The sequence below is a fragment of the Euprymna scolopes genome, chromosome 3 (genome assembly GCF_053919585.1).
Source record: "Euprymna scolopes isolate OS-2025 chromosome 3, ASM5391958v1, whole genome shotgun sequence".
Classification (NCBI taxonomy): Eukaryota; Metazoa; Mollusca; class Cephalopoda; order Sepiida; family Sepiolidae; genus Euprymna; species Euprymna scolopes.
In genome coordinates, this window is record NC_136484.1 from 198031476 (window position 1) to 198051332 (window position 19857).

The 19857-nt window shown below is 32.3% G+C and overlaps 1 protein-coding gene across 1 annotated transcript in view; it reads right to left on the bottom strand.

The window, feature by feature from the left end:
* Positions 1-16231: 16231 nt before the first annotated feature.
* Positions 16232-19857, bottom strand: part of LOC145260699 (inverted formin-2-like) — a 135318-nt gene continuing 131692 nt past the window's right edge. Inside the window, exons 13-14 of the mRNA XM_080119100.1 lie at positions 18643-18724; positions 16232-16577 (exon numbers count right to left, since the gene is read on the bottom strand). Coding sequence (XP_079975226.1) covers positions 16441-16577; positions 18643-18724 — 219 coding nt within the window. The 3' untranslated portion in view covers positions 16232-16440. The remainder of the gene's footprint in view (positions 16578-18642; positions 18725-19857) is intronic.

A 19857-nucleotide genomic window follows, 5' to 3' on the forward strand; every position in this document is an offset into this window, starting at 1 on the left:
TTACATAAAAATGACAGAAAACAGACTCCTATATGTTTCCCAAGACGTACATGCATGCAGTGGAAATAACTTCAAAATAATGCCATTTTTCCAAACCGACACTCATTTTTTTTTTTTTTTTTTATTTTTTTATTACATTTTCACCCCAAACAAGGCACATTGCCACTTTAATGTAGGGGGCTACTATCAGGGGAAACATCTACTGGGATACTATGTAGGGATTAGGGCAGCGAGATGTTGGTTCACGTTGCACTTGAACTTATGCATGTCAGTACAGTTGGGGAAGCAGTGACCTGGAATGGAATTCCAAAGTCTAGCAGTTCTGGGGAAGAAACTACTGGAGTAGAAAGATCTTTTACATCTAGGGATCTCTACAGTGTGGGGGTGGGATTTTGTAGCTTGTCGGGTCTGTCGAGGGTGTTCACGTCGTGGGGGCACAAGTGCTTGCAGTTCTTCAGAGCATTCACCATTATAATACTTGTAGAATAGGCAGAGGGATGCAACGTTTCGACGATGGGACAGAGGCTGAAGTTTTGATGCCAGTTTAGGGCCTATCAGATTTGCGACTCTCTTTTGAACCCTGTCAAGGAGCGAGAGACTAGTAGCCGATGCACCGGCCCAAATGTGACAGCAATACTCCATACATGGGCGAATAGTGGCCTTATAGAGGTACAGGATACTTTCGGGTGTTAGAAGTTTTCTAGCACGGTAGAGAGAGCCCACCTTCCTCGCAGCGGTCCTGGCAATGCCCTCGATGTAATTGTTCCAGCTCATGTTTCCTGTGAACGTTAGGCCAAGGAGCTTGAAAGACGTACTCTCAGCTAAAGAGTTGTTGGCCATTGCTATAGGTGGTAGAGAAAGTTTCTTGTAATTATTGAATGAAACTAGTTTTGTCTTGGTGGCATTGAACGTTACCATCCATTTTTGTCCCCATTCCACTACTGATTTGAGGTCATCCTCTAGTGTTTCTGCCATTACTTTAGATATATGTTCATTTGTTTTCCTGTCGTGCTTGCTATAGAGTGTGGTGTCATCAGCATATATACCCATCTCAGAGGCAATTTTGTCGGGGAGGTCATTTATGAATATCAGGAACAGCAGAGGACCAAGGATAGATCCCTGGGGCACTCCCGCATTTATATTATATTGTTTAGACGTACGACCGTCGAGGACAACCTAGATTTTTCTCTTATCTAAGAAGGATTTAATTATGTTAAGTATTCTACCAGTGATACCGTAAGATCTAATCTTCCTGAGGAGACCCTCATGCCATACCCTGTCAAAAGCCTTAGATATATCTAGAGCTACCGCTCTGCCCTCTCCCGCTTTGTCCAGTGAATGGTATATGCGTTCAGAGATTACAGTGAGGATGTCTGCCGTGGAACGGGCTTGTCTAAATCCATATTGATGGTCGGTCAGAAGTTTAGCATCTGTAAGGTGCTGGACTAGAGCATGGTTAATTAAGGTCTCAAATATTTTGGCAAAAAGTGGGAGGAGGCTAATAGGGCGATAATTTAATGGGTCAGTTCTTTCGCCAGAATTCTTGAATACTGGTACCACAGAAGCAGTTTTCCAACAGCTCGGAAAGCAAGATTCATTAAGGCATTTGTTGTAGAGTTTGGAGAGAACTGGAGCTACTTCGGCTGAGCACTTTTTTAATAGCACAGCTGGGATGAGGTCGGGTCCACATGCTTCTACTTACAGGAAAAAATTCCTAACAAAATTCACCCCCGAATTAAACAGAGCTTAATATTAACATGTAAACAAACAAAATGCAAAAAAAACACTCATAGTGGGCAATCTTCTATTTCGCAAGATAATAGCATGTGCCTTAGTGTTTCAGCAGATTGTCTGTGGACACTTTCGAGCATAGCTCTGAACCCCTATTCAGAAATGGTAGTCTCTGCTGCATGGGCACAGGAAGAAGGATGGTTTGCTGGGGTCTGCGGTGTTTTGGTGCTGCTTTCTGTATCACCTACTGTCCTCCAGCATCAAGTTTTTGTGGTCCTTTCCTAATTAAGTTACATCTTTATTCAATTTTCATGAAAGGAAATCTGAAGGTTTAATCTTTATTAGATATCATATCTATCTATCTATCTATCTATCTATCTGTCTATCTGCTATCTATATATAGTTGTTGTTGGCAACTGTCCGCTTGGGGAGACGATGGTGTAGTAATTGAGCTACATAGCCTGAGCAGAATGATATAGGAGGATGGCTGTTGGCTGTGCAGCAGTCTATCCCTTTTCACGAAGGAAGAGGATCCAAGGAAAAGACGAGTCGATACAGGTTGGCTTTAACTGTGTTGCAGGACGTGCTGATGATGACAATATAAAGTCAGATTGCATTAGGGACTACGTCTCAGGATTTTTGGTGGGATTTACTTCCTTAGCTTTTCTCCTGATGGGGTAATTCTGCAAGGCAGTGGAGGTTTTGAATTAGAGTTGCCTTCTCCTAGGTGAGTTACTATCCAAAGCTGATGAGCCTCACTTGCTCGAAATGACGAGCTTCAGTGAAGAAGGTGACAACTTCTGCTAGTCAGGAGATTAAAACCCAGCCACGAAACCACCTTTGACTTTATTTGCTAATCCTATAGCTCTGGGCCACCAGATAATTTCCACGAGAATGAAGGGAATTAATAACTAATAGATAATCCAGGTGCAGACATTAGACAATCCAGAGTGTTTGGATGACGGAAGTCATGAATGCTGCATATATATATGTGTGTGTGTGTGTGTGTGTGTGTGTGTGTGTGTGTGTGGCTCCTGGCTTTCTCGTGTGGTTTAGCTGCTAAGCCAGGCTAAACTGTTTATACTACTAACTGGGAGTAGGGACAAAGACGGTCCACTAGCGCCTTAAAACCAGTTACTTCGGGCAGGTGGAGCTTATCAACTTTGGATGGGAACTTACCTAGGAGAAGATATCTCTGATTTAAAAATTATTTATTTATTTATTTTTTTTTTTTTACACAGAGATCACCACTTATCAAGGCCCGGAAGCCACTCAGGGATAAGGGTTATTGCAAGTACATTACGTTAGTGAGGAGATTTGATGAAGTGTTTACTTAAGGGGGCGGTTCATTAGGAATTTGTTAACATTAGACTTGAAGACATCCAAGTTGTAGTCCGGAGGGAAGCAGGCAGACGGAACAGAGTTCCACAGGCGTGCAGTTCTAAGAAAGAAGCTTTGTTCATGAAATCCGCGTTTTGATTTAGGCACAGATATAGAGTGGGGGAAATTTTTCACAGTGGATTCAGCTAGACGGGTGTTTTTCGTGAAAGATTGGCGAGGGGGGACAAGGGATTGGAGTTCAGACGAGCACCTGCCATGAAAATAACGATAAAACAAGGATAGGCTTGCAACGTCTCTTCTGTGGGAGAGGGGTTGCAGGGTAGAGAAAAGGGCATCCCCCACTAAACCACGAAGTCTATTTTGTACTCTGTCAAGGCATGATAGGCTGTTTTTGGCAGCTCCTGCCCAGATATGGCAACAGTATTCCATCCTTGGCCGTACTTGGCTTTTATATAGACAGAGAATTGCATCAGTAGTGAGATATCTTCTGGAGCGGTAGAAGGATCCCACCATCTTTCCAGCGACCTTGGCAACAGACTTGATGTACGTGTTCCATTTCAGATCAGGAGTAAAGGTCAAACCCAGAAGCTTGTCAAAACACGGAGCCTCACCCAGACGAGAGCCATCCATCACAATTGATGCCAGCTGGGGATCAGAGCGTTGATGATGTAAGGATAGGAGTTTGGTTTTGGATGCATTAAAGGTAACCAGCCACATCTTCCCCCACTGAACCACGCGCTCGAGATCAGAGGAGAGAGAATCAGAGAGAACTTTGTCATTTACAGCCTTTGATGTGTTGCCGTAGATGGTCGTGTCATCAGCATAGATGTCAACGAATGATTTAAGTATGTGTTTAGGGAGGTCATTGATGTAGATCAGGAAGAGAGTTGGGCCCAGGATTGACCCCTGAGGGACTCCAGCATTTATATTGCAGGCCTCCGATTTTTGACCATCTACCACTACTCTTATGAGCCTATCGGAGAGAAATGATTTAATGATTGAGAAAACATTTCCAGTTATACCGTAGCTGGAAATCTTGTGAAGTAGACCCTTATGCCATACTTTGTCGAAGGCCTTTGATATGTCAAGAGCAATTGCCCTAGAAAGGAAGCCTTTGTCAAGAGATTCACTAATCCTGTGGGATATAACCGTCAGCACATCTGCGGTAGATCTTGCAGAGCGGAAACCATATTGTGTGTCACTAAGAAGGTTATTCCTGCTTAGGTGGTTGACTATTTCTCTATTTAATATGGATTCCAGCAACTTACTCATAACACAGAGAAGACTTATTGGTCTGTACTGAGAGGGAGATGACTTATCACCTGAATTCTTAAATACAGGGCAAACTGATGAGGTCTTCCCCGGAAAGCACTTCTCCTTAAAGCAGCGCTTAAATAGTTTCGTAAGTATGGGAGCAAGTTCTGGTTGAAGCTTTTTTAACACTATAATTGGGATGCCATCAGGGCCAGTTGCTTTACTGGAATCTAGGTTTTTTATTAGCTTGGCGACCTCATGCACGGATATTTGTATGTTACCTAGCTTGTTCTGTGTTATAGGAGGAAATATGGGGAGTTGATGGCCTTCGTCGCATAGGGTAGAATTAGCTGCAAAGTTCTTTGCAAATAGTTTGGCCTTGTCTGACGCTGACGAGATGACCTCTGGTCCATTGATAATGGTTGGGATAGAACGCACACTTCTGTTCAGGATCCTATTTGTTATTTGCCAAAATTGGTGGGAACCAAGCCGCTGATCAGCTACCTTGGATTTAACAGACTGGGCATATAGCTCTCTTGCATTTTTTATTATTCTTTTACATTGGTTGCTGGCAGTCCTGAAAGCAGCTTTAGTCTCAGTGATTCTATTACGTTGGTAGCTATGGAAAAAGTGATTTCTGTGCGCGATAGCAGCAGCACATTCATGGGAGAACCATTATGCTCTATTGCAAGATTACCCCATCTGGGGAAAGGCTAAGAGAGTAAACCTCAACAGAAAATCTGGAGACGGGTAGATATATATATGAAGAGCCATGTATTTTACAGCTGTCTTGTTTTTTAATCTCTGAAACAGCTGCATGGTAAGCAGCTGATTATCCCCTTTTTCTATTTAACAATTTTAATTAATTTTTATTTTTCCTTTTTTTATCCTTGATAGTTAAATTCTCTTTTGTAATTGTAGATGTTTTAGAAATCGACTCGTACCAGTGCTAAGTCTGCAGTAGGTTAAATTTTGTTTTTTTTTGTTTTTTTTTCCTTGCATTCTTTATTTTTATTTTTAAATTTTTTACTCAAAGCTTCTTTAGACTATATTATGGGGTTTGAGATTTGTATGGCAAGGTTTCCTTCCTCTTATCTATTTGCCTGTCTGGTACTAAACGTACTTAAACTTTTATGCATTTTTATTCTCATAAAATTTATATGTGAATTAACATATCACAGAATAGATCTTATATTATTATTATTATTATTATTATTATTATTATTATTAAATTTACTTATATATATTATTAATGTTTCATTTTTTTATATATTAATATATTAATATAAATAGTAAGGTATCAGCATTTTGTTATTGGGAAAGTGGTATTTTCCACTGAAGAGCCTTGCATTTTACAGCTGTCCTGTTTTTAAATCTCCAAAACAGCTACATGGTAGGCAGCTGATGATCCCCCATTTCTATTCAACAATTTTAGTTAAGGTTTTCTTTTTTTCATCCTCATATAGTTAAATTCTCTTTTGTAATTTTAGACTTTTTAGAAGTCGGCTCGTGCAAGTGCTAAGTTTGCAATAGGTTAAATTTAGTTTGTGTTTTGTTTTTTGTTTTTTTCGGGAATTTAAACTCCATTCTTTATTTTTATTTTTATATTTTTTTACTCAAAACTTCTTTAGACTTTATACATATATATGAACATATATATATGTGGGTGGGGGGTGTTTGCATACATATGTGTGTGTGTTTGCGTATGTGTGTGTGTTATGGAAATCGTTCCAGACAAAACATGAAGCCACTTAATGTAAGAAGCTAACAAGAATAAAAGATGATTATCGCTAAGATAGGAGATGCTTATTAACCTTAGTTTTAAAAAGACGAAGGTCAAAAGTAGAGAGCAATGAGCTAGCAGGAAGAGAGTTTTATAAGCATGTAGTCCATGGAAAGAAACTATCAAACTAGGAAGTTCTATTTCAATGAGGTATAAAAACAGAATTGATCAAAACTGTTAGACTAAGCAGTTAAAGAAGCCAGATCAAAAGAAACAGGGAATAGATCAGACAAATCTGAAGAACACATGCCCTAATAATATTTATAGAAAAGACTAAGACTAGTAACATCACATCTGTGAGAGAGAAGTTGCAAAGAAGTAGGGTGAGCGTAATTACAAATATGTTTCTGCACCTTATCAAGAACCCTCAAATGGGATAGAGATTCACCAGCTGAAATATGATAACAAGACTCTACACATGGTCTGATAATAGATTTCTAGATATCTAGAATAGTATCAGGTATGAAAAAGTCCTTAGAACGATAAAGAGAACCTACTTTACAAGAAGCAGAAAGAGCAAAACTGACGCTCTATACACTTGTACAAATGTAACTATCATTCACATTAACATTTCTTTCCTCTCATGAAGAATAGCCCTAGTGAGGCAGTTTGGCCACAGTATGACAAATCATAATTATAGGCATATTAATTTAAACCGAACATTGAAAGGACTACATTCAGACGCTTTTGGATTTGCAGAAAACTTCCCAGCTACTATGAAGAGAGTTGACCTCTCTCCTCCCTGCCAACTTGTTACCGAGCAAGGCTATCTCCACTGATAGATATTCTGCTCAAGAAAATAATTTCACCAGCCGGCATTTGTTACTCTTCCATTTTTTCTTCACTGTCTAAACTTCTAGCAATGTACACCTAAGGGTGTAGCTCACGTAAATAAATATATATTCATTGTTATTTAGAATAAGGACTGTGTAATCGTCAGAATTTTCTGGGCAGTTTACATAAAACGCTGAAACGTGCATAAATGCTGTGCAAACGAAATCGCAGCAGCCAATATCATTAAAAAAAACAACAACATATATTTGCTATCACTGTTTTATTATTAAAAAATGTATTATTTATTTTTATTTTAACAAAAAAAATCATGAAAAAGAAAAAAATCATGCAAAAAATGAAAAACTATTTTGTTTGCTATCCGTTTTTTTTGATACTCCAAAAATAAATATGTGTGTGATTTTTTTTATTGATTCGAATTTTAATTTTCTTAAAGTTTCATAAAAATTGTCAGATAATTGTAAAATATGAAATAAAATAAATAAAATAATTTGTAAAAGTAAAATATTATTGTTTTCATTTTTCAATTAATTTTTCATTGAATTATATCTTCGTAATAATAGAAATAGTAGATTTTTCATTGTAAAAATTGGTCAGTCTTTGTGCAAAAAAAATAATAAAATGTTTATTTGGCATACTCCGGTGTTTTACATAATCTGCCCCGAAAATTTTGACCATAATTGGTCCGTATTTTTTTGATTCATCTGACTAGTGTTCTCATCTTGAGTACCATATTCACAACGTCAATGTAACCTCCAACCTTCCTCAGGTGCATCGTCGAATTCGGGAATGTTTCTGTCAAACTCAGGAATTTGGACACAAGGATCCTTGGCGCAGTGGTTAGAGTACTTGGAAAAATCAATTATGAAAGTGATATTTTCCTGAAAGTTGAAGGTTCAATTCTCAGCGTGGGCAACAAAAAATATAATCGCAAATTACTTCAGATCTCTATCCATTCATGACCGACGGAACAAACGCATGCTACCATGTGAAGTAAATAAAGGGTTCCATTCGAAATTCTGTCTAAATTCCCGAATTCAACAGAAACATTCCCGAGTTCGACAAAATATACCTGAAGAAGGTCTGAGGCTACATCAACTGAAACGTGAAAATGACATTCAAGATGAGAACAGTAGTCCAATGAATCCAAAAATACAAATAATTAATCCTCATTTTAAAAATTCAGAAACGAGATAACACGGTCCTTATTCTGTATAAGTACCATCAATTATAAGAGAGCTTTATTTTCCTTTTATTTGACAACCTTTTCTTAGAGACTATTATAGGAGTTGCTTTTATAATTTTGTCAAAATTCATTTCTCTAAAAGTAGCTAAAAAGTTATTAAGCTTAGGGAATTTCACTAAAAAAAAAAGTAGCTAGAACGAAAAAATTATAAACAAATATCATTACATGACAACTTTATCTAAGTACATTTAATTAAAAAAAAAATTGCATGGAGTATTATTTTATTTTATTTTTATTTTTTTTTTTCAAGAAAAAATGATTAGAAAAATAAACAGTAAAACGTTTTAATAAAATTCTAAGTTAAATTCATCGTATTCAAAATTGAATTTAAATGAATTTCATCCCATACGGCTTTCTCCTCCTCAACTACCCGTGCTAATTTCCCTCATTATAGCTCACTTACGATTTTATGGTTCACAACGCATTAGCTGGAAATCGATAATCGAAGCAACATTTTCGATGTTATTATATCCATGCGTTATTGTTAAAATTGCATGTTATCTCTTTCTTATCTAATTAAAACAATATCGTTCAGCATATTTTACCCTTTGATCACATCGGGTTGGTTTAACAATATCAATGTCAATACTATAATGCCAAACTATTTTCAATTGCGATTAAAGGGAGAAAACTTGTGAAAAACATTTTATCAATTATTTCCCTTGAATTGTTAACGGTTTCGATTTCTTTTGGTTTTAAGTCATTTTTTTTTCTCTCACATTTTGAATCCTTTATTTTATTTTATTTATTTATTTATTTATAACATAGTTAATTCAACCTTATATATAACTAGTTGTTTTTTTTTTACATATTTATAGATATAATTTGAAGATCAATAGTAAATTATATGTTTTATGAACAATGTACAATTTTTTTTCGTTCATTTTAATAATCATGATTGAAAGTGTACGTAATTAATGAAACTCGGGAAAGGTATGACTCACTCATTCGGCTTTTTTATGCATTAAATGTGGCAACTATCTTTGTTTTAACATTCGTTTAGAAAAATGATCCCGTAATGATCAGTATATTGTTAAACGAAATATCAGTATATTGTTAAACGAAATAAACTAAATCACTAGAGTATCAGAATTTTGGGGGAATCTTTGACACCCCTAACAGAAAACTGCTAATAAAATATGAAAAACTCGTAATTTCTCCTTTTAAAATGGGTTGTTGATTTTGTGCATGGAATATACTTCCAAAATAAACTATTAAAGTTGTTTAAAAAATAATAGAAATATGATTTTTTTTATTTAAAATAAACAGTGTTTACAAAGTGCCAGTGCGTGCGCTTTCAACCAGCCATTTTTTTACGCATGAAATCAATTGAACTTTACGAGTGAATTTTTTTTCAATTTTTAAACTTTAAAAAAATTTCTATTGGTTCAATTTTTACGATATTTTCAGGGTCAATGTGAAATTTTATGCTCTTTCCAATAAACTGAATATAATATTTTAGACAAACGTTTTTTTTAATTCACCCCCTCCATTTTGAAATGTCTATTAAAACTTTAATAATTAGTTTACTCACCAAGGTTTTATATATCACAAATTGAAGATAAAAGGTCAATAAATAAAATATTCTAATTTAAAACAAAAAAAGTAGTATTTGGGGGGGGGGGAATTTATCTGTAGAGTCCAAAGTGTAAAACCCTTTTTTTTTTTTTAACCACATTGATATTTTTTTTAATGAAAGCTCATGTTATGCACATATGTAAGTAAATACTGGACACTGAGGGCAATTTTTTTCTATTTCATTCAATGTTTTCCTTTTTAGATATTTTTAAAAAATTCACTCGATAAAGTAGAAATAAGATATAATAATCAAAAACTCGTGTATTTCTTTTTAAAAAAATCAGTCGACTGGTTTTTTGCTTAACAGCAAAAAAAATCAGTCGACTGTTTTTTTTGTTTAACAGCAAAAACTTATAAGTGAATGTGTGCTTTTTTCACTTACGGAGGCCCCAAAATTACTAATTTTGGTTACTAGCACGCAATAAAAAGAGATATTAATTATGGCGTTTATAAGTCACCGTAAGATAATCGCGAAAAAAATCAAGATTTCTCTCCCTTTATTTGAACAGTCAATAAATCGCGTTTTTTTTTTTTTTTTTTTTTTTTTGTTTTTTGAATCCTTGTTTAAAAAAGTATTTTATTTAAAATGGACATGGAATATAAGTATAAATATGGATAAATTCTTAATAATAAACAATGGACGTATACATTGAATAGAAATTTTTATAGGTAAATGAGTTTTGGGAATTTATATATATTTTTTATAAGCGAACTAAGTAAAATTTCGTTGATTTTCTTTAAATTTTCTTTAAAGAAAACCGATATAAAAAAAAAACAAATATTGCATAATTTGCTATTAAACTTGTTTTTTGTTTTTTTTTTAATTTGGTCTTTGCTCCTTTAATTGAAAAAAATTAGGGTTTGAATTACATGTTTCAAGTAGTTATAAGCTTCGAAAAATAGTAAGTTGATTTATTCAAGTTCATATACACCTGATACACCTACTAAATCACTTATCACAAATTACTATTTTAGAAAAAAAAAAAACTATTACTAGATCCCCCGCAAGGACGTATTGATTTAAAATATGATATTAGTTTATTCAGTGATCAACCATTAACTATAGTAACTGGTCTTAACATAGACTGTTAATACCAACTCTTAAATATTATCTATAACAACAAAAATCGCACATGAAACAAAAAAAAAGGCATCAGTGCTGATCGAGAACATTTACTGTTGAATGTAGGTTGTTAAAGTTAGAACAGTGTCAAAGTGGAAAAAAAGAAGTAAGTAAGAAAGTTCTTAATTGCTGGAAGAGTTTTTTTTTTATGGAAATTGTTCCAAGCTAGGCCCTTGATATAAAGAGCACAAAAAATACCACTTCAAGATCAAAAACTAGCTATTGATAAATGTTGTATAGATAGTTTCCGACCAAGAAAGCAGCAGTACTTACTCCTTTGTCAGAAACATTGCTTATAGAATGTGAGAACTAAACAGCAACATAAAGGAAGTGAGAGTTAGGAGACTGCAGGAAATATACCTAAGGTCAGCTTTCTACACTATTTAAAATAGCCAGTGTTCAGGAATTCAGTTGATAAATGCAGGAGAGAGAATGGAGGCATCTTTCTTAGTTGATTTCGGGAAACTCTGCTGACTGCCTCGATTTTATAAAGGGCTTGAAGTAGTTCTACAGGGGATGGATAGCATAAATGTGCACTGGAAGCTAGATGGTCAGTGTGTGACTAAATAACCTAACAGAGACTTCCTTCATAGGAGAAAATAAATAAGTTTATGACTGCTACAGGACAACTGATACATGGAAAGACAAGGTCATAAATCTTTAATTTATATTATACAAGCAGGACTGTCCATCAAAAAGTGTATAATATATTTATATTAAAACTTCTCTCTCTCTCTCTCTCTCTCTCTCTCTCTCTCTCTCTCTCTCTCTCTCTCTCTCTCTCTCTCTCTCTCTCTCTCTCTCTCTCTCTCTTTCAGTCCATCTATTCATCTTCTTTCTTTCCCTTCCCTGTTTTTCGGCATCCTTTTCCCAGTCTATTATACTCCCCTGTTTTTTAATGAAAAAAATAATAACGTAAGCAATTTACCTCTTTTTTATATATAATAGATAACACTGGAAATTATTAAAAAAAAAAAAAAGAGTAATGTGTCGATACAACAGCTTAGAAAGAAGATTTTAAAGAAAATATCTACTAAATTCTAAGAATGCGTCCAACAAGTAAGTAAATGATGTTTATGACAATGATTTTATACAGACTGAAGAAATAACAATATTCCAACTTGTCATGAACATGGCTGGTAATTTCGAAATGCCAAGCGTCAGTTAATAGCTAGTTCTTGTAAGTGTGAAATATGTAATTAAACATACACATTGAATTGTTATTCACAGTCAATTGATGTTTGAAAATAAGAAATGATCAAAAAATGAATTTTGCCGGTCAATACAGAAAAATTCTTCTTTGAGCGAAGCAAACTTTCTAGTTGAAACTATATTGGCTACTTTTTATTTTTGTCTCTTAAAACATATTGTTGGATATTGCGACTCCCGGGAGTGCAAAATAGCCAATATGTCCAGTGTTATTGAAATATGAAATACTTCGGCAGCAGAAGAATGTTGTTAGGAAATAAATATTTAAAACAATAACTTATTTACTCTTCTTTGAGCGAAGCAAACTTTCTCTACAAACTAACATCTCTATAATTTATATGTGGAGTAAAGATTTCTTTCAGATTCAGTTTTACATAAAACTCAAACTCAGCGGCCATTTTCTTTCTAAGCCGTTGTGTTTACATATTACCAAAAAAATTTTATTTTGGAGTAATTAAAGATATTACCGAAATTTTAGCTTGTTTTAATTAAACAGTTTTTCGCAATGGCTAAATCAAAAGTTATGAATAGAACAAACAAAAACAAACAAAAAACTAAAAAAAAGTACAAACAAAAAAACAACAAAAACTCATTGGATCCACAATTAATAGAAACATACAAATATCAAGTTTTTATTGAATAAATTTATAAAGATTTTTATGAAAACATTAACTATTTTTCCAAACAAATAATTTAAAAACAATCAAATCTTTGTAAATACAGAAATGGTAAAAACATTAAAACATATCAAATAGAGATGTTTTCTTAACCAGAATCTATAAATTTTTAGAATAATGACGAAAAATATTAATCAGATCGAAAATAGTAAAAGTATGTGCGTGAGACATTTTATTGAATCAAATTTTACAAAATTATTTTTAAACAAAACTTATTTCATCTATCAAAAAAAGAAGAGGAAATCATGATACCATTTCTGTACTATTTTTTAAAAACATTCCTGTAAAGTAAAGATAAACATACAATTGAAAGAAACACACTTTATATAAAAATAAGTCAAACATTTTTAATAATTAACGTTTGTTCTTTAAATAATTTAGCATTCCACAAAAAACACATTAATATAATTTTAAACAAAACAACAAAAACAACGATTATTAAATTTGGACTATTTTTAGATCACATTAAGATAAATAATTTCTGAAACAATTAAAAAATAATCAGAAATATTTTCATCTCATGCTATTGGGACAAAAATAAAAATGGCCTCAGTTTAGAAAGATTTCTCTTCCACTGACCGAGAACAGAAAAGATTAAATTGTAATATCACAAAAGTTATTGCACTATGATATAAGCCAAAAGGTCAAGCTTAGTGTGCATTTTTTAATTTTGAAAAATGAAAAAATAATTGCCCCATAAAAGTAAAATCATTTCAAATGATTTATTTAGAGATTAATGAAAAAACGATTGCAAAAAGTGAAAAATAAATGAAAAAATTAAAATATAACTTACTTTTCTTTCTAACTTTTTGATATGAGGATCGATTATTTGTATTATTTTGGCTATTTGGACTACTGTATTCATCTTAAGTGTTATTCACACAATGTGTCAGCCGATGAAGCCTTTGACCTTTTAAAGTGCATTTTGACAAACTTTAGAAGCTTTATTTAATCTTCAGGGATAGCATGTTCTCGTTCCATAATCCATGACCTGGTAGAATTCTTAAGTAATTCATGTAATATTAAAAAAAAAATAGATAAAATTCCATTGTAAATTAAGTGACACTCTTCTGAAGGCTGAAGGTTCAAGAATACAATTGCGAATTACGTAAGACTTTCACTCGGTTATGATTTATGGAATTCTATAGCTTCTAAATTAGTGCAAAAATGGAATTCTATAACTTCTAAATTAGTGCAAAAATATAACATTTTGTTTTTTATTCCTTATTTGAATTATTAAAATAAAACTTGTTGATACTATACAAAAAATAACAGAATTATATTAGCTAATTTTATGGAATAGAGATCATTCAATCATTTCAAAATGAAAGTTGAATTTAAACAAAATGAAATTATTGATTATTAAATATAAATATGTCATTATAACAAGTTATAAAATCTAGTTGAGAGTTTCATATTTGTTAATAAAACCCATTACTGAAAAATAAATATTTAAAAAGGATAGAAAAAGCTAACTCATATTAACGGACATATTCCTTAGTCTCCAGACTCACTCCCCATTTTAATTTTTTCATCCCCGGCCTCTCTCAAATTGCATTAATCTTGGTAGGATATTACCCATTTTTCAAACTCCACTCCTTTTTCGATTTTCTCCGTTTATATCCCACCCTCATCTAGAGCTTAGCCTGCTTGCTTTTGGCCCCCCCCCCCCCAAAAAAAAAAAACGGAAAACTGGATGGTCTATTATTTAGAAAGAGTTGGGTGGGTCTTACTAACCAAACTTCTTATTCTTTGTTTTTTCTCCACTCCACTATTCCTTCGTTTCTCTTTAATGAAATATTGTATATAGGTATATTTATTTTATGAACAATAAAAATTTTAAACATTTGGTAAATTTTAAGTAGGATGGCCCCTGGAGTAAATGCGGTATTATGGTAATTGATGATTCTTGTTAAGAGTGGAATGGACATTTTTTTAGTTATTGTGACCAAAAACAACAAACGACATCTATTTTCTCCACACTTTTAAACGACCTTGTGCCTAATTTTCAAACTGTAAAGTTTGTATTTTGTGCAAATAAACATTTCTACATGTAGTATATGTCCTATTCTAAAGAAAAGGATAACACCTTTTTAACTAGGGCAATTTTTATTTTTTGTCTGATACAGGCTGTTCCTTTTGAAGGAATTGGATATTCCACACATAAAAGTATATTTTATGAATAACTTAGTGATGAGACAAGTAAATAAGAATTGTTATTAACTGTACTTTGTAATTTATTGGAAATCACATGCAGTGAAGAAAGCACTGAATTGAAAATCAGAATTATGATCTGATGTAATTCTAATGCTTTAATTAGCATTTCTACGGAGAGTTGGTGGCAGTGTAGTTGATAAAATTTGTGCTGACTGATAACTTGGTATATCATGTTCGAATTCTGTCGATGAAACTTTCATTGGAGATTTTACCCTTTCACTTTATGGCACCAAACAAAATGTAGGAAGCTAAAATATTATAATTTGCTGATTCATATGCTGCTTATGTTGTAATATGGTGGAACATATTTGTTTAGAAATCAAAACTCAAGTACTTACTTTTGTTACTCTTTAAATCGAATGAAAAATGGAAATTCTAAGATATTAAAACGGGAGATAACTCTTCGAATTTATTACAATTACATAAAGAAGTTTAAAAGGGAAGTAACTCTTCAATTTTACGATTAAAGGTTATAAAGGGAGGTAATTCTTCAATTTTATGACTATGTAAATGGTAATTTACTGCTTAGAGGAATAAATGTTTCAAAACTACCCGTGCATTTTATTTTTAAATTCAAGTTTCTTTTCCTTTGAAACTTCGTGGGTTTTACGACGAAAAGACAACAAATATTAGGAAATATCAATTAATAAAAACCCTCTTAAATGGAAGAGAATTCACGAAATTCAAATTAAAAAAAAAAATTTGGGGGGTTGAAAAATATTAGAATAAAATTTTAGCCTAGTTTTAATTTCTAACAAAGAAATTTTTTAACCATTTTTTTTTAATTTCCATGTAATTATTAAATCAGTTTTATGAAAGAATAAAAAACAAAAAACAAATTTAAAAAATATTTTAGGCTCAATTTTCAAAACCCTATTCAGAGAAAATTTTTAAGAGAAAATATCAAAATTTCTTTACTTACAGGTCAAAAATTACTATGAAGATACAATATTTTTTCAAGATAACAGTGATTACTTGAAAATGGCTAGCATATCTCACGGCCAACATCATAATACTTTTCTAGAACACTTTCTTTGCATTTCAAATAATAAATTATTGCCACCACAACTAGTATTTGACGACTGTGAAAATATAAAAAGCAATAAAAAAATATAATTATATATTTTTTAATTAAATTATTTCTTTTGAGTTTGCCCGTCGAGAATAAAATAATATTTTATTTTATAAATTGAATGAATTCGACTTTTTAGAAATTTGTTATAGAAAAATTGATAATTTAATTTCTCATTTAGGGAAAATAAAAAGTGAACAATTTAAAAAATTGTTTGATTCATGTTTCTCTGAATTTGAGAGATTCAATCTGACTTTATTGCAGGACATAATCTGTAATTTTTCTGGGAAAGAGTTGATGTTTTGAGTTTTCCGGCATGAAAACATGTTCAATTATTATTAATGCAAACAGCAAATTTATCAGATGACAATAAAAAAACAGAATTAGACATTAAAGTTGCTTTTTGACAAATTCCCATCAAATCTTGATTTCTCTTTCTGTTGAAACTAAATTATTTTTTTTTCTCATTGATAAACGACGAAGAACTTTTCCTCTGCGAATTTCACTGACCAAATTATCAACAATTTTGCGATCTTCAACTTTCGGTATCAAGCCTGTGAATAAAGAAAAAACATGTTACATTTTGTGCAATGAATTTTAAAATCAAAGAAAAATCTCTTTGCAACAAATGTTGTTTAACAAATAAGTTTATTCAGTTTCTTATATTTCTTTTTTTTTTTAATTTATTTAATCTTCTCAGGAACTTGAAGTCAAGGAGACACTTTTTAGACATGTCAAACCCCTAACAACATACTAGGAAGACTAGACAACAGCTGTGATCCAAACGACTAAAAAATTACCTTTACACTGGAATTTCCTCTTTTGACACTTTTCTTTAGGTTCAAATGCAACCTGGCTCTGTTGGAAAACACTCAACCAACTGAGAACAGTTTCTATAACCAGATGGAGTCAGAAAATTGATCTAACTGTCTTCGAATAAGAACCATAAGATATAACGCTGCTTTGTCTGTCCTCTACTACCCAACCAGTGCAGCTTGAAAGATGTTTCTGAATACAACAATAATGCAAAGGAATGCATAAAAATATGGAAAACAGTTGTATAATCATATGTTTCAAAGGCACGTAAAGAAGAAGATAATATTTAGTGGAATAAATACATAACAGATGCCGCAAAGCGTAGTGCAAAAAGGGTTGGCACCCTCTGCTGCGAAAGACAACTTTTCATATCTGCCAGTATCCTATATGTCTATAAAACAACAATTTGCCTATGCATGGAATATTATTGCCACATTTCGATTTTTCTCTTTTGGACAGGATGCACAAAGAATGTCTAATCTGATAGGTCCTGTACTAGCTGATAAGTTTCAATTAGACATTCTTTGTTGCATTCCTGTGGTCGTCTTACAAATACTTCCATATAATCTGCTCTAATGCATTTACCCAACTTGTATTCCCTCAGTGTAAATACCCCGACCCACCTGATTAGCAACAAAATCAACCTCTCTGCTGTAGTGTAGAGGTCCATAAATACCAGAAAATTTTCTACTTTTCTTTACTTGACCAGCTTCCCTTTAAAATTCTCCTCATGATCTCTGTTTGTTCTACTGTGCCAACATGCAGAAATTTTAATTTTATGTAAACAAATATCTGGTTGCCTAATTCCCCACCCAGATTGCCACATACTAATCTGAACAATATCACAAAAGCCCCTTACACTTCAGTGCCATTATGCTTAGTTTTGGTCGAACAAAAGCAAAGCAAAAAATAAAATCAGTTATTGAAAATCATTACAAAGAGTTGAAATTTGTTTTTGATGCTTTAATCTGATCAAATACTTCATTTATAAAATATTAATTGATGTTTTTACCCAATTAGAGTCCATGGTCCTTATTTTAGGATCATAAAGATAATTAACTGTATTTTTACATGTTTATTTTTCAGAGATATCAAAACTTAATCATAAAAATTAGAGTGTCTTCCAATGGAGAATGCTCTGACGAACTACAAGCACTTGTACCCCCTCGATGTGAATACGCCCGGCAAACCCGACAAGCAGCTAAATCCCACCCCTTCACAGTAGAGATCCCTAGGTGTAAGAAAGCATTCTACTACAATAGTTTCTTCCCCAGAACAGCTAGATTGTTCTACTGATTATTTCAGCGCCCTAAATTATATCTTACAAAATATACATATTTTTGCTATGTTTATGCTGGTTATCTCCCTTAGATTTAATGATCCGTTGACATAAGCGCCAATAATAAATTAAACAAAACATGTGGATTTAGACAAAATATCTGTGATTTAATTTTGTAGGACTAAAACCCATGATTAACCTCTGTGTAAACTTGTATTCTCGTGGACAATATTACTGTAGAAAATAGACTAACTTTATTAAATTTTATAATGAATGATTTTTATATGGAGGCGATGGTCACAGCACAGCACTGTAGAACAGCAAATTCAAGTTTAAATGTATAACTTAAAAACAATTCTTTCATTTGCATTTATTACATAAACATTCAATTTTGACTAGTGCGATGCTTCAGGGAACATTAGATTCATGTTTTTACTAAAAGAGATATTAGTGTCTTGACTCTCAATATAACATCAGTTTATGCAAATGAAATTCAAGATGTAAGGCGATATTTAAAAGCTTACCCTTTCTACGTTCCATAATTTCCGCTTGAGCTTTTTTACGCTGTTCAGCTTTTTGGGCCAATTGAATTCGGGCAGCATTTTCCTGTAGACAAAGAGATAATCTGGTAAGAATTGTCATGACAAATGATTCAAAAGTTGTATTTATTACTAGCAGGATTCACCTGCTTGCAATTGCACCAAAAATTAATTCCTATTCATTACTTAAGATCGTTGAAACGAAACTGATTGATAAGTAAAAGAAAAAAAAATCTCTCTCTCTCTCTCTCTCTCTCTCTCTCTCTCTCTCTCTCTCTCTCTATATATATATATATATATATATATATATATATATATATATATATATATATATATATATATCTTCTCGTATCATTTTAATAACAATAATAATAATAATAATAACAATAATAATAATAATAATAATAATAATAATAATAATAATAATAATAATAATAATAATAATAATGGACTATTTTAAAAGTGAAAGAAAGTATTTTCCTTTCTTTTTATTATCATCAGTTATTATAAAGGTAGAGCCTCTAAATCTTTTTCTCATAACAATTAAATTTATATATGTGATTATTCTCCAATTATTATTATTATTATTATTATTATTATTATTATTATTATTATTATTTACTATCAAGATTAAGCCTCTGCTTCTTTGTTAATAAAATTAAATTTGCATACATGATTATTCTTCCCTTTTGTTATTATTACGAGTTATTATTAAGATTAAGCCTCTATTATTTGTGTATAAAATTAAATTTGCATATATGACTATTGAAGTAAGCCGGACACACATAAGTTCAATTTATGAAATTTATTGAAAAAAAATAATACTAATAGATTATTGATTCATATCAAAATCACCAGATTTGGTCAAATAGACACGGTGACATAAACAGAAAAGCGACTAAATAAAGTTCATTTAACGTTGGCAGCAATTGCAAAAAAGAAATGCTGTGGGAAAAATAAACACATTTTAAAAAGGTAAAATTTCGTTATAATTATAAAGAGAAAATATTTTTTAAAAAGTGAAAAATTATAGTTGAACCTATTTGCCGCTACTGGTATATCCTTTCATAAAGAGCAACTCTATTTCATATATAAACTTTAATTAAAAAGTGTTTTATTAAAGAATGAAAGTAGACATGTAATGAGTTTCCTGCTTCCTTAAAATTTAAACGTGCAAATGATTTTTAACTTGCATCAGTT